General features: G+C 45.2%; 1 protein-coding gene across 1 annotated transcript in view; it reads right to left on the bottom strand.

Annotated features, from left to right (window-relative positions):
- LOC126413117 (uncharacterized) overlaps positions 1-7,902 on the bottom strand; it is an 82,206-nt gene extending 74,304 nt beyond the window's left edge. The window contains exons 1-2 of the mRNA XM_050083008.1: positions 7,588-7,902; positions 3,427-3,661 (exon numbers count right to left, since the gene is read on the bottom strand). Of these exons, the coding sequence (XP_049938965.1) occupies positions 3,427-3,661; positions 7,588-7,902 (550 nt within the window). The remainder of the gene's footprint in view (positions 1-3,426; positions 3,662-7,587) is intronic.
- Positions 7,903-16,365: the final 8,463 nt, after the last annotated feature.

The raw sequence follows: 16,365 nt of genomic DNA, 5'->3' as shown, positions 1-16,365 counted from the left end.
CACTACTGTACTCCAGACGTACATTCTCAGAAATTTTTTCCTCAAATTAAGGCCGATATTTGATATTAGTAGACATCTTTTGGCCAGGAATGCACTTTTAGCCATTGCTAGTCTGATTTTGATGCCCTCCTTGCTCCGTCCGTCACTCGTTGTTTTACCGCCTAGGTAGCAGAACTCCTTAACTTCATCTACTGCGTGACTATCGATCCTGATGTTAAGTTTCTCCCTGTTCTCAGTTCTAACACTTCTCATTACCTTGGTCTTTCTTCGATTTACTATCAATCCATACTCATTAGACTGTTCATTCCATTCAGCAGATCATTTAATTATTCTTCACTTTCAGTCAGGATAGCAATGTCATCAGCGAATTGTATCATCCTTTCACCTTGAATTTTAATTCCACTCCAAAACCTTTCTTTTATTTCCTTGATGTACAGATAGAACGGTAGGGGCGAAAGACTACAACCTTGTCTTACACCCTTTTTAATACGAGCACTTCGTTCTTGGTCGTCCAGTCTTGTTATGCCCTCCTGGCTGTTGTACATATTGTATATGGACCGTCTCTCAATATAGCTTACCCCTATTTTTCTCAGCACCATTTTACATTGTCGAACGCTTTTAGCAGGTCGATAAATCCTATGAATGTGTCTTGATTTTTCTACAGTTTTGCTTGCATTATTAACGCAACATTACAACTGCTTCTCTCTGATCGTCATCTAGCACATCCTCAATTTTCTTTTCCATTCTTCTATATATTATTCTTATCAGCAGCTTGGATGCTTGAGCTGTTAAGGTGATTGTGCGGTAATTCTCGCAATTGTCAGCTCTTGCCGTCTTCGGAATTGAGTGGATGATGTTTTTCCGAAAGTCAGATGGTATGTCGCCAGACTCATACATTCTACATGCCAACGTGAATAGTCGTTTTGTTGCCACTTTCCCCAATAATTTTAGAAATTCTGATTGAATGTTATTTATCCCTCCAGCCTTATTTGATCTCAAGTCCTCCAAAGCTCTTTTAAATTCTGATTCTAATACCGGGCCCCCATCTCTTCTAAATCGACTTCTGTTTCTTCTTCAATCACATCTGACAAATCTTCCCCCTCATAGAAGCTTTCAATGTATTCTTTCCACCTATCCGTGCTCTCGTTTGCATTTAACAGTGGAATTCCCGTTGCACCCTTGCTTTTAATGTCACCAAAGGTTGTTCTGACTTTCGTGTATGCTGAGTCAGTCCCACCGACAATCCCTTCTCTTTCGATTTCTTCACATTTTTCATGCAGCCATTTCGTCTTAGCTTTCCTGCACTTCCTATTTATTTAATTCCTCAGCGACTTGTATTTCTGTATTCCTGAGTCTCCCGGAACGTTTTTGTACTTCCTCCTTCGATCGATCGATTGAGGTATTTCTTCTGCTATCCATGGTTTCTTCGCAGTTACCTCGTTTTCACATATGTTTTCCTTCCCAACTTCTGTTATCGCCCTTTTTAGGTATGTCCATTCCTCTTCAACTGTTCTGTCTACTGAACTATTCCTTATTGCTGTATCTATAGCTTTAGAGAACTTCGAGCGTATCTCGTCATTCCTTAGCACTTCCGCATCCCACTTCTTTGCGTATTGATTCTTGCTGACTAATGTCTTAAACCTCAGCCTACACTTCATCACTATTATGTTGTGATCTGAGTCTATATCTGCTTCTGGGTACGTCTTACAATCCAGTATCCGATTTCGGAACGTCTGTCTGACCATGATGTAATCTAACTGAAATCTTCCCGTATCACCCGGCGTTTTCCTGAACATAGTATTCGCTATTACTGAGTTTTCTTACAGAACTCAATTAATCTTTCTCCTCTCTCATTCCTTGTCCCAAGCCCATATTCTCCTGTAACCTTTTCTTTTACTCCTTCCCCTACAACTGCATTCCAGTACTCCATAACTATTACATTTTCATCTCCCTTTACATATTGTATTACCCTTTCAATATCCTCACACACTTTCTCTATCCCTTCATCTTCAGCTTGCGACGTCGGCATGTATATATAAACTATCGTTGTCGGTGTTGGTTTGCTGTCGATTCTGGAAAGAATAATCCTTTCACTGAACTGTTCACAGTAACACACTCTCTGCCCTACCTTCCAGTTCGTAACGAATCCTACTCCCGTTATACCATTTTCTGCTGCTGTTGATATTACCTTATACTCATCTGACCAGAAATCCTTGTTTTCACTTCACTTCATTGACTCCTGCTATATCTAGATTGCGCCTTTGCATTTCCCCCTTCCAATTTTCTAGTTTCCCTACCAAATTCAAGCTTCTGACATTCCACGCCCCGACTCGTAGCGACAATAATCCCACTTTCAAAATGTGACAGATGCTAACAATGATATCTAACACCAATATGTGGCCGCTCCGTTTCCTTCACAGTGAACTCCAGTATCTGACGCTGTTCATGACCCTTATACACGGCTGTTAACAGCAGTAAACATGAAGCGCAGTAATTCGCTCTGATGCCCGTTCTGTCACAGAGAATTGCAACTCTGAATCTTTCACATACCTGTTGAAGTTATACTGGCATTCAGTCATGTCTTCTGAGTGCTTCACTTACTTTCCTAGGCAGTGTACTACAGTGAAGGCTTTCACGCCCGGATGACATTGCTGGTGGTAAACCTTTCGGGGTTTAAGGTCATGGTCCACGAAACTGTTCTGCGCTGAACGTCTTCATAGACGTTGCTCCGCCGTTGTGTCTTGCTGACTGACGGGCTGGACGTCTGAGAAGAAGGGGCGTGGCTGGAGTACACATGATAAGCAGAGATAATCCTTATCTAAGATAAAATTTACGCATCGACTGTTATCTTATCAAAGACAAATCTGTTTAGTGAGTCTGTAGAGCTACTGTCCATATGTCGCTGAGTTTAATAGGAAAGAACAGACCATGAAATATAGCGATATATGCACAGCATCTCTGCAGAATCGATAAAAGATTTTTAATCTTTGACAGGAAGACAATCGACAGTTAAATTTTATCATATGCACATCATCTCTGCAGAATGGATAAAACTTTTTTATCTTTGACAGGAAGACAATCGGCAGTTAAATTTTATCTTTGACAAGGATCATCTCTGCTTACCACGTGCAACTCCGGCCATGTCCTTTTTTATACAGTATATACGTCGCTCTCAGAAGTCCAACCTATCGGTCGGCAAGACTAAACGAAGGAGCAACACCTCTGAAAATGCCCAGCGCAACTCTGGATGAAACATTATGAACAGAAGAGTTTCGTGGACCACGACCTTATACCTCTAAAAGCCTACCAGCAGCAGTACACCACAAAACAAATGACGAATGACGAAGATTACTTTGCTATTTCTGTAGCATGTAACAGACGAGTGAGAGAGTCGGCTGATAAAAACAGTGGAGGTGATGTGCGCACCGAGAGGAAGGTCGGCGTTGACGACGGCACAGACGGCTCCAGAGCAGAGTGTGGCCACCATGGCGGGCAGGAAGAGCACTGATTTCCTGCAGCAGACGGCCACGGTGTCGCCCTCCAGCAGGCTGGGGACCGCCCTCTGCAGCGCCGACAGCTCAGCCGCCGCCTGCCGCAGCACCCAGTCCGCCCGCGACTCTTGGCCCGCCACCACCTGCGCCACAATAACACGACGCTTCATCTGCCAGCCACAGCAGAAGTGAACATAATTTTATCTGTAAACTGAAGAGAGAGCAGCGCCTGTGTTCAAATGTTCAAATATGTGTGAATTCCTAAGGGACAAAATTGCTGAGGTCATCGGTCCCTAGACTTACACACTACTTAAACTGTCTTATGCTAAGAACAACACACACACCCATGCCCGAGGGAAGACTCGAACCTCCGGTGGGAGGGGTCGCGCAACCCGTGACACGGCGCCTCAAAAAGGTAGCCACTCCGATCGGTCAGCGCCTGTGATGAGGGAAACAGTGTGCTACAGGACAAATAAGAACCAGATTCCCTTCTAGCTGAGCTGAGCACCGTGTGGAATTTTCGTAAATTCTGTTTATGTGTCCTTCTCCCTCACATATTAGTGGCTCATACTGTATTTTGCAGGATGAATCACCTAAAATTAGCACCACAAATGTTGCGGAAGTAGAAAGTGCTATTGATGAGCGGTTTTCACAGAATTATTTGATATTCAGGGAATTGTATTAATATTCATTTAACAGATTGTAATAATACTTAGAAAGTGTATTGTTGTAAAAACATACACTTTTTTTAAAATGTAACGATGCCTATTGACATTAACAAGCCAAAATTTCAGTAAATTTGAATGACTGAGGTGTTTGTTGGAGGATTCTAGTACAAGTCGTTTGGGAGACGCCATACTTTAAAAAGTTGTCATGGCCTACACTTGTACAATACCCATACTACCATACACTAAAGATCAACACAAATACATATACTAGTTATGTGCATTCTGACCAGTACGAGACAACTTATCATCACGGATTGTGTTCAAAATTACTACTGGCAGCGGCAATACACGCTTCCAGTCTGGTACGGAACGACTCCTGCACACGTGCTAGCATATCAGCGGAGATGTCCGAGCAGGCTGCAGTAATATGTCGTTGCATATACCCGGATGTAGTTGGTGTGCCCTTGTAGAAAACCTCAACTTTCCTCATAGAAAAAAGTTTGCAGGTGTCTAATCCAGGGAACAGAGCGGTCAAGAAGCAGGTCCTCTGCGTCCAACCCAACGATTTGGAAATAATTCGCGAAAACATGCTGAAGTACGTCGTGCACTATGGACTGGACAGCCATCGTGTAGGAACCACAGGTTCCTCCTAGATTGCAGAGGAATGTCGTCTAACATCCGTGAAAGATGGTCTTGTAGGACGCTGAAATATTTGCTCGAGGTCAGTTTTCCGTTTATGAAAAACGGGCCTATGAGCTGAGCCCACATCGGGAAATGGAAAATGACGTTCCACCTCAAGAAGCCAACGGGGATTGCCAACAGACCAATATTGCATATTTCGGCGGTTTACCCGGTCATGACTGATAAATCACTAAACAAGATACATGATGTATCTGAAGTATCCTGTCTTAATGACCATGTACAAAAGTTTAAACGATTCTCATCGTCTCCATGCAGCTATTGATATACAGAGATTTGATAGGGATGGAACCTATGTCGATGGATACTGCGTAGGAGTCTTGCCTGACTCATGCCACTTCTCGTGCGACTCAACTGCAGCAGCAGCGGGAATATTAATTTCCTCCTATTTGTCGTCACTTACTTCTTTCTGTGACGTTGTCTAGGTGTTAAACTACTACTTTTGCTTAACAGGTTGAAGAGATTGATAAATAATTTCTGAGATGATACACCGTACAAGAACGATATTCTTCTTACATTCTCCATACACCATGAGCATGTCGGCTTTTTCTGCATTGGTAAATCCCAAAGACTACACAGTACCTACTACTTGGATTGTCACATACTAACTGACTAGCAAGTCGCAATGTACTCAAAGATCACACAAGGACACTGAAAGCAAACATAAGAACAACGTACCTAGCAACTAAGCCGGTTGAATGTCACAAACAAGTGTCGATGTGCAAAATACGATACGTCGTAAGCGACTCGCACTTGAATCCTGCAACAAACGCCAGTGACGTTCTAATTTACCCTACGTTTAGCTTATTAATGTCAGTAGGCATTGTTCCATTGAAAACAGTGTATGTTTGCACAAAAATACACTTTCTAATTATTATTACAGTATGTTTATTGGATGACAGTAAAGGCTTCTGACTGCCAATTCATTCTGTGAAAACGGCACATCAACAGCACTTTCAATTTCTGCAGTATTTGCGGAGAAAATCTTAGATAATTCACCCCGTATACAGGGCGATTCGGTGATGATGCTACAAACTTTCGGAAATGATGGGAAGAAGTAAATGTATCAATTTGAGGTAAGGGAGCCTGCTCCAGAAACGGCCGAATCAAAAGTTATGAACGGAAATGGTTCTAATACCTCTCACAGGGGAATACATATACCGGTACTTGATAAGATTGAAGGTTAGGAAATTTGCAGAGGTGGTACTATGTACCAAAACAAGAAAAAAAATGTCTCGTAAACGTGGCCTCTAAAACGCGTAACTTAAGGGCTATGAGCACTTGTTTGCCTTCCCTACTGTGAAGCACCGCCTTTCTAATGATTTCCAAATTTCTTAGACTTTCAATGGAGAACAAAGTATCACTGAAATTAAGATACACGAAAATGGAACGGATTATAGAAAATTACAGTCTATGTTTAACCCGCATTAGTGCCCAGTTACTTGCCTGTGGGCTAGCACCTGCTTTCTGATTAGCTGCAGAAATCGTTCCTCCTAGGGAAAGGAAACCACTCTCGCACTGTCTGTATTTGCTATTAGCAACAAACCCATTCTTCCTGAATCCACAAGCAGAATCGACAAACCACCTGATCTTGGTTAATACAAAGGATAAAGTCAAAGACTATCCACTAATAACAAAATAAAGAAAAGAAAACAATAAAAAATATAAACAGTAACTTTCCAGAATGTAAGCGGAAAGTTTAAAAAAAAAAAAAAAAAAGCGAACCGGTAGTCTCAGCCGTTTATACGCTCGCACAGCCATCGTTTACAGACCTATGTCCACAACAGTAGTGATAAGGGAAATTTTGATGATAATTTTACTTCGTGTAAATCCTCATGGTTTCGGAGTTGTGATAGTTCGTCGCTCCTTCAGATGGCAATTCAATTGCGGGGAACGTTTTATTTCCGTTAATTGAAGTTTCTTGGAAACTCACGCTCATCGGTGAAGAGAACGTGATGCCGATCCTGAGTTGTCCATGCGGCATGTTGTTCGGCACATCTGTACCGCGCTGCATGGTGTCGTGATTGCAAAGATAGACCTCGCAGACGCAGACGCAGACGCAGACGCACAAGACTAAGGGATTGTACCCTCTGCAGTTGGCGAAGTTCTAGCGTAACTAAGACGCTTCTCCATCTTACTTAAAGATTGGTGTGAGATGTCCTGGCGGTTGGTTGTTTGCTTGACTTTTGTGCTGTTTTTTTTTTTTTTTTTTTTTTTTTTTTTTTTTTTTTTTTTTTTTTTTAACAAAAGGAAGAAAGACGAAAGGATAGTCAGACGAACAGTAGGAGACGCTGAAAACGAACGGCCTAAATGGCTGGCCGGTAGGTTTAGAATGACTCACGCCGGCTTATGATGATGCTCTCTCACTGCTTTGCTACCTAGGTTCCAGAATTATACAGGTAGGAAGGTATACGGCCCGTCACATGTAGTTCTGCTAGTCCTGCGAATAATTGCCAATCGCCTGGCGTAAAGATGGGATATTTGTCAATTAGGGTTAAATCCTCTTTTGTCACGAAATTTAGCCACTTGAGCTGAGACTTGCTAAAGCGGTGGGGGCGATGGGGGAGGGTAGGAGGTCTAGCACGTGGTACTGAGAGGGGGTACGGTTGTTCAGAGAATGGGTAGGACCCGTCCTGTAGCGACGCCGCAATGTTCCTAAGGAACGACTGCAACTCGTGCGGATCTGGTATTTTCAGTTACTGCAACTTCTTTGCGGTAGACTTCTCTACATGGGAGGAGTCGGTCGTTGCCACAGCACCTTTGCTTGCAGCTGCCTTGGTGGAGTGTGACGACTGTGGCGTCACATCGTCTGTTTCCATGGGCGCCACCTCTTGCATTGCTGCAGGGGGCGGAGCGGCGGTTGTTTGCGTGGCCGCATCGACCCCCGCCGGACGACTCACGAGGGGGGCGGCGGCGGGAACTGGCGGCTTCTTCTTGATATCCCACAGCTCATCGCGCAGCTGCTGGAGCTGGCGATGCAGAGCTGCGAGCTCCTCCTTCAGTGTGGTCCTTTCGGCCGCAAAGGCGGCTTGGAAGCCGGCCATAGCATGGTCGGTGGCGGCTTCAAGGCGGCGCGGCTCGCAGCCCTCGCCGCAGCGGGGCGGCGGGGCGGCCGTCGTGGCGCTTGACGCCGCCGCAGAGCGTGGTGCGGCGGGCAGATGACGTGACTCTGAGATAGCCGCAGCTACGCGAGTTGGCGGCGTGTGGCCCGCCGCAGTTCACGCAGCTGCTGGCCACCCCACGAGGCTTCGTGCAACTGCGGGTGTCGTGGGCCGCCGCGCACTTCAAGCACGCAACGGCGTTCTTACACCCGCGCGCAGTATGCCCCAGCTGCTGGCAGTTGTAGCACTGCAGGCTCTTCCTGTTCCGTTGCGTTCGCTTGCGCTTTGGCTGCCGTTGGCGGCCGCCGTCGAACCCCATCGCGTGAATGAGGGCTTCCAATGCGGCGGCAATCTGCTTCCCAGCCATGGCGTTGCGTGCGCGGTGACGATGTGAGTCGCAGCGACGACGACCGCGGATAGACCTCGCCATGGGCATCGGGAGTGAAGTTGCGCTTCACGCAGCCTGTGGCGCACAGTTTGGGTCGTAACACGACTTCCTATGGCTGCACGAAAAGCGTTATTCAACATGGTGGCGTTGCTATCAGGGTCCCTCCGAGCCATAATCCGTAGGTAGCGGCCATCCACTGCAGTAATAGACCTTGGGCGGCCTGAGCGAGGCATGCCATCGACAGTTCCTGCCTCTCTCTGAATTTCCTCCATGTCCGAACAACATCGCTTTGGTTCACTCCGACTCCTGAACACTTCCCTTGTTGTGAGTCCTTCCTGGCAGAAAGTAACAATACGGACGCGTCGAAACGCGGTATTGATCGTCTAGGCATGGTTGAACTAGAGACAACACGAGCCGTGTATCTCTTTCTTGGTGGAATAATTGGAACTGATCGACTGTCAGACCCCCTCCGTCTAATAGGCGCTGCTCATGCATGGTTGTTTACATCTTTGGGCGGGTTTAGTGACATCTATGAACAGTCAAAGGGACTGTGTCTGTGATACAATATCCACAGTCAACGTCTATTTTCAGGTGTTCTGGGAACCCGAGTAATGCAAAACTTCTTTTGATGTGTTTATTAAGACATCAAGGCACAGTGCCTGACAAAAGAACACAACCACCCAGAAGACGTGGTAGGACACCAATTAGCTTCGTACACGTACACATCATTAGCGGTTATGTAAATCATTAGACTTGCAGTTTGTCCGCAGCTCGTGGTCGTGCGGTAGCGTTCTCGCTTCCCACGCCCGGGTTCCCGGGTTCGATTCCCGGCGGAGTCAGGGATTTTCTCTGCGCCGTGATGACTGGGTGTTGTGTGATGTCCTTAGGTTAGTTAGGTTTAAGTAGTTCTAAGTTCTAGGGGATGATGACCGTAGATGTTAAGTCCCATAGTGCTCAGAACCATTTGAACCATAGACTTGCAGTTGTCTGTACAGGCAGACAGTCATCAGAGTGCCTTCTTCGTGTCTAGTCTTGTTACTAGGTATGGTAGGTTATACAGGGAGTTCAGGAATTCCCGTTATAAACCATTAGGACTTGTAGAGGTGAGTGACTACATATTGTTTTGAATAGAATCACGTGTCCGTAAATGTAACTTTTCCGTTCTATGGCGGTTATAATGCAGATGTTTAACTTGTCCATTTCTGTCTGAGGGGCCTATTTCGTCATAGCGTATTACAGTTATTTGGCAACAATGAGGAAGGAAACATAACGGAATATTCATTTATCACAGTTTATGCAAAGCTTAATTTCCAAGACTCCTTTAGAGGCAGAGGAAGATCTGCTGGCACGAGTTCTGTCCCCTGCACTAGAAATTGAAGAGACACCAGCTGAGATCAGAACATGCTTCGTAGATACAATGTCTGTAGCAGCGGTGGTGGTCGCCACATCGAGCCGCTATTGTAATGCGCAGGACTGTTCTGTACGTATGTTATGCTGGGTTCTTTTTTGTTTTAGAATAATGTAAACAGGTAATGTTGAATGTGCCTAAGTGATAAATGGATTTTCTTTTCGAATTGTTGCCTAATAATTGTCCTGGTTCAGTTCCTCAAGCAAAAGTGTGGGAGTTAAACATCTGTATTTAAACCGTCGTAGAACGGAAACGGTACTTTTCCGGACATGGGTTCCTGTTCAAAATATTACGCACTCACTTCCCCTCTAGAAGTAACAGAAGTTTGTAACGGGAATTTCCGAACACTCTGTATACGGAGTGGGAACAATATCAAGTGTTGAGTGATCACCGTGAGGGACAGATGCTACATACTTGTGTAAGACAGCGAAAGTTTAAAAAAGTGCCCCGCCCCACTGTGAATCTCCATTGGGCCAGGTTGACGAATTGTGAAGTATCCAGACTTGCGGGGCCGCTGGGTGGGACAATGACCCCATGGTGAACTGCATGGAGACATGAGAGCAGGCATACTTATCGCCAAGGTCCCGGAAGACAACCTCTGACATCACAAGATGATATCGTCGTGTTGTGCACCAAGAACACTGTAACTGCTTATCTGCGCCTCCAGTCTGAGAACAAGTAATGGACTGCCTGCAACGTTCTGTGTCATCCACTACAATGGTCGGAGACCAGCAGCGGCTGCACTAGGGAATTACCTCCCCGCCTGTAGCTGCCATTAAGACCACAACGCAGACGGTTGCGTCTGAGCGTGCTCTGACTGGGAAGCATGGACTGCTTGGCTCAAATGGCTCTGAGCACTACGGGACTTAACTTCTCAGGTCATCAGTCCCCTAGAACTTAGAACTACTTAAACCTAACTAACCTAAGGACATCACTTACATCCATGCCCGAGGCAGGATTCGAACCTGCGACCTTAGTGTGTGACGTCCTTAGGTTAGTTAGATTTAAGTAGTTCTAAGTTCTCGGGGATTGATGACCTCAGATGTTAAGTCCCATAGTTCTCAGAGCCATTTGAACCATTTAACAACCACTACTTTCGGTGATAGGGAGTTCCCTTCCTGCCACATTTATATTGGATGCCAAGAGAATTTGACGGATAAGACAGTTCTGCACTACTTACGAAACTTCATTGAAGTTCTCCTACACTCCCTGCAGAATTTGCACCCCTGGAGGAAAGGAAATTGCTGAGAAATGGCTCATCCTTGGCAGAATGAGCCTTTCGTTCTCCAGTGGAGTGTGTACTGTCGGACAGGGAATCGAGACCGGAACCGTGCCTTTCGCCTGTAATACAACTACCGAGTGAGCTATCCAACCACGAATCGACCTGCTGCCTTGCTTCCGTCAATATTTCTCTCTTACTTTCCAAACATCGCAGAAGTTGTCCAGCATACCTTGCTCAACTAACACTAATGGTGGAAAGGTTATTACGGAGAAATGATTTAACCAGATTGAGGAATTAAACCACCGAGGGTGCGTCGTAAGTCATACCTCGATAATGGAGTCGGTAGGAGCATTCCCCAACAAAGGTAAGTTTCCAGGTTCGACTTCCAGTCCCGCACATTTTTTTTTAGACTGCCAGGAACTTTTAATTGGCCATAACGTTACCTTTGCCGAGTTTTCATATGCTCCATGTTGTAATACGTCCGACCGCGGCCACTTTCGCCAACTCGCCGCGAGTGGCCGAGGTGGGCACCCTGAGGCGAACCCCAGAGGAGAGGACACTGCAGACGTTCTGCAAGCACAAGCGGGAATCCGGGCCTCGCCTCGTTCAAGGATGGACACGTTGCGAACGGCCGGTCTGACAACGAGAAGCGTGCCAAGAACTGATGGACACCTGCAGCCATTTGGACTGGACGCCAAGAATGTACACGCGAAAGCATCTGAGTTCTTCTGGCCTGGTGGCAGTCATTTTACCTGCCTTAATAACCAGTAATGTGTCGACAATTCCAGCACCCTATGGGCACAGGGATTAGCGTACGCAAAGCGTGGGGAATTGGCGCAGGGAGGCGTGAGAACGATGTCAGCGTCCTTAAGAAGATGTTTTTCTCGACATTCCTTATAAATCTCGGACTCTGGCAGATTTTGAGACGGAAGCCAAACGTCAGTCTGTCCAGGCCTCATGCAGAGAGAGCGATTATAAAGAAGTGTTGTGTAGCTGCTTTCCCAACAGCTTCGGAATGCAGGAAAGGAATGTGAAACCGTGAGAAAGACGCCGATTCACGAGCCACACACCAGCCCGCGACAGGTAGGAAATTTCCACCCCACACTTAGAGGCGTGGCTATGAAACGGCGATCTGTAATTAGGCTGCATTGAAAATTTTGTCTGCCGATGACAGCGATGGAAGGAAGAATATTTCGAAGAGGAGTTGAGCTGAGAGATGGAAGAGAAACGAGTGGGGTGGGAGTCATGGAGACAATGCAGAAGCGAGAGGACATGGGCGCTCCTCCACACATCGCCAACGTCCGCCTTTCGACACCGTGATAGTTCAGCATCGGACACGCGACCGACAACTGTCAGACATCGCGGAAATCGTAGCTGGGCCCCGCCCCAACGCCGAGATTCCAGATGAGGGTGGCCGACAGCAGTACGCGACGAACGATAACGAATAATGGTGAGACGATTCGCCCCCTCCTCCTTCCCCTTAATAACTGCGTCGTGTCCACGTCCAGCCAAATCGGTCCTGAGATTTGTAATTTTGTTCTGGTTTTTGTAAACAGTACGAAAATAGAATTAAATTTTCACTCTACAGCGGAGTGTGCTCTGATATCAAATTTTCTGGCGGGTTAAAACTGTGTGCCGGTCCGAGACTCGAACTCGGGACCCGAGTTCGAGTGTCGGTCCGGCACACAGTTTTAACCCGCCAGGAAATTTCAGTACGAAAATAAATTCATTTCGTTCATGTTTTGATCATATAAGCAATATTTTACATTCATACATGAACCCCTTAATTTTGTATCTTTTGTGTTTTATTACATTAAATTATTGATATCAATTAATTGTTGGCTCCTAACGTGGGGCAAGCTCATCAATCATCTGGTCGTCATTTCACGTCCGACAGCAGAGTGAGAAGAAAATCGCAGTGCACTACATTTTGGCGCCCAACGTGGGGCGAGCTCATCGGTAATTTGCGTGGTATTCGATGTCACAAAATAGTTTCTCGAGATCACTACAGTAGAGAACGCCTTAACAAAGAAGTGGCTAAGAAGAATAGGAACGAAGGAAGGTAAGATAGAATTTAAGTCGTAAATACAGCAAGGTCGCTAGAAACAGTGATCCAAGTAAACGAGGAGAGGAACTGATGGAGTTTGAACCTACTGGAGAAAACATACGAACATTCACCCAGTGTGGCTCAAAGGACTCAAACTGCGATGTGAACGCACTACTTCCTGAGTACGAGTGCAGTACCTAAACCATTATGAAGATTATTAACCAAGGAAAATCGCCAATAGCCGTATGTTTTGAGAAGTTATTTTATTTAGACAACCAATTTCGGTATCCCATTAATCCTATCTTCAGGCCCATATGCACTCCAAGTGTAGACAATCAGGTATATCGATGCTTGCTTAATTGGAACCATCAATATCTGAATATTATGAATTCGTTTTTGGCGTATTTACTTCGAAAAAACACTCCAAAAACGAATTCACGGAATCCAGATATTGACGGCTTCAGGTGTACAAATATCGATATATCTGATTTTTTATACATGGAGCGCCTAGGGGCCTGAAGATACCGAAAGAGGTTACCTAAATAAAATAACTTCTCAAAACATACCGCTGTTTAACGATTTCTTCAGTTAATATGTGACCGGCCGCTGTCCCGTATCCACAATGGATCAACAGAAATTGTGAAGATTGGTGTTTGCTTTTGGTTCATAGCAAGGACCCTTACGTTTTGGAAGAAGCTTAGGCTACCTCTGAAGGTTTTGGATAGCACCTAGTAGTCTGCTATAACACATACACTGTAAGTACCGGATATACAGAATATGAGTTCAAATGGCTCTGAGCACTACGGGACTTAACATCGGAGGTCATCAGTCCCCTAGAACTTAGAACTACTTAAAACTAACTAACCTAAGGACATCACACACACCCATGCCCGAGGCAAGATTCGAACCTGCGACCACAGCGGTCACGCGGTTCCAGACTGAAGCGCCTAGAAGCGCTCAGCCACACCGACCGGCAGAATATGAGTGCTTGTAGAGGTCAGTGGACCGACCTGCAGAAGGCGGTCCCCGTGGGCGGCCAGTTTCTGGACGAGGTAGGGCGCCAGGGGCAGCTCCACCCCCGCCACCTCCGCCTCCGTCAGCGGCGGACCCCTCAGCACGTGCTGGCCTTCCTGTGCGCCGCTAGCCATACTGGACTACTGGCTGGAGCGCCGAGGGCAGTCTCCTCACTGCAGTAGTCATCTTATCTGAGGCTCTAGGCACATATTTGGACAACGGAGCAGCCAAGGTTTACGGACGCTCAAACAAACTACTTTGGAATACTTCCAATACGGCACTCGTGCTACCTTTAGTTACAGGATACTAGTTCTCGGAAGGTGGTTGTGGGAGGAGGAATAGGAGAAAGGGTTACGGGAGAATACGGGCGTGGAAACTGGACTGTGATAGGAGAAGATTGAGTTCTCCAATAAATATCAGATGGTAATAGCGAATACTCTGTTCAAAAATAACAATACTTGGAAATAAGCCACAGACACTGGAAGCTTCCAATTCGTTTACGTCATGGTCAGATAGAGATTCCACAATCAGATATTAGATTGTAAGGCTTACCCAGATGGAGATATCGACTCAGATCGTAATTTAGTAATGATGAAGAGTAGACTGATCTTTAAGAGAATCTTAAAAAAGATGGGGAACTGGGGAAGGATAGCAAAGAGTGCTGAAGTGAGTGGAATACTGAAGTACCGAGGAATAACAAGATGCGTTTGAAATTGTCTGAGGATGTGGATACTGCTATAAGTAATGCCAGAGTAGACAGCTCAGAAAAAAGTGAACATCTCCAATAAGGGCGGGCACTGATGCTGAACAGTCAGAGATGGCGACAAGGGAGATAACTGCGAAGAAACCCAGGGTAACACAATTACTGCACTATAAATCACCTATGAATGAAATAAGCAGGGACAGGAAGGCAAAAAGAGAAATGACTGGAGGAGAGATGTGAATAAATCGGAAAATAAATTATCGTCGGAAAGACTGATTCAGCGTACAGAAAAACCAAAACAACCTACAGTGAAATTAAAAGCAAGAGTGGTAACATTAAAGGTAGAACGAGAATTACACTGTTAACGCAGAATAGAAAGCAGATAGATGGAAAGAGTACAATGACAGCCTCTGTGTGGAAGACGACTTTCCTGACGACGTGGCAGAAGATTAAATTAAAAGCCGATCTGGATGAAAAAGGTGTTCCAGTATTAATCAGAATATAAAAGCTCTATGGAAGACTTGAGATCAAATAGGGCAAGAGGGATAGATGACATTCCATTGGAATTTCTGAAGTCGTTGGAAGAAGTGGCAACCAAACGGCCATTCAGGTTGGTATGTAGGATCTGTGAGACTGGCGACTTATCATTAGACTTTCGGAAAACTATCATCCACACAATGCCGAAGATAGTAAGGGCAGGTAAGTACGAAAATTATCGCACAATACACTTAAGAGCTCGTGCATCCAAACTGCTGACAAGAATAACATACAGAACAATGGAAAAGAAAACTGAGCGTCTATTAGATGAAAATCAGTTTGGTTCTAGGGTAGAGGCACGAGACATGCAGTGACGTTGCTATCGATAATGCAAGTAAGCCCAAAGAAAAAATCAATACACATTCATATGATTTGTCGACCTGGAAAAAGCGTTTAACAATATCAATTAGTGCATGATGTTCAAAATTCTGAGAAAAACAAGAGTATGCCGTAGAGGAAGGCGGGTGATATGCTGTATGTACAAAAACGAAGAGGGAACACTAAGACTAGAAGACCAAGTTCGAAGTGCTCGGGTTAAAATGGGCGTAAGATAGGGATATAGCCTTTCGGTCCTACTGTTAAATCTGTACCCCAAACAAGCTATGACAGAAATAAAAGAAAGGTTCAAGAGTGGGATTAAAATTCAGGGTGAAAGGGTAATCTATAAGATTCACTGATGATATTGCTACCATTATTGAAAGTTATGCAGTGTTACAGGATCTGTCGATTGGAATGAACAGTCTAATGAGTACAGAATACGGATGGACAGTAAACCGGAAAAAATAAAAGTAATGAGTAGCAGAAATCAGAACAGCGAGAAATTTTACGTTAAAACTGGCGATCATGAAGTAGACATGGTTTAGAATTTCTGCTACCTATGAAGCAAAAATAACCATGACCGACAAAGCTTGGAAGACATAAAAAGAAGAGTAGCACAGCAAACTGCCAAAGGGAAGTCCACTGGTATGAAACACAGACCTTAATTTGAGGCATAAATTTCTGAGAACGTCTGGTAGTGAATGAGGAACTGTGGGAAAACCGGAACGGAACACAAACAAAGCGTTTGAGATATGGTGCTACAAAAGAA

This window comes from Schistocerca serialis, chromosome 7, assembly GCF_023864345.2.
Source record: "Schistocerca serialis cubense isolate TAMUIC-IGC-003099 chromosome 7, iqSchSeri2.2, whole genome shotgun sequence".
NCBI classification, from domain to species: domain Eukaryota; kingdom Metazoa; phylum Arthropoda; class Insecta; order Orthoptera; family Acrididae; genus Schistocerca; species Schistocerca serialis.
The sequence above is the reverse complement of the archived record's forward strand: the minus strand, read 5'-3'. Positions and strand labels throughout refer to the sequence as shown.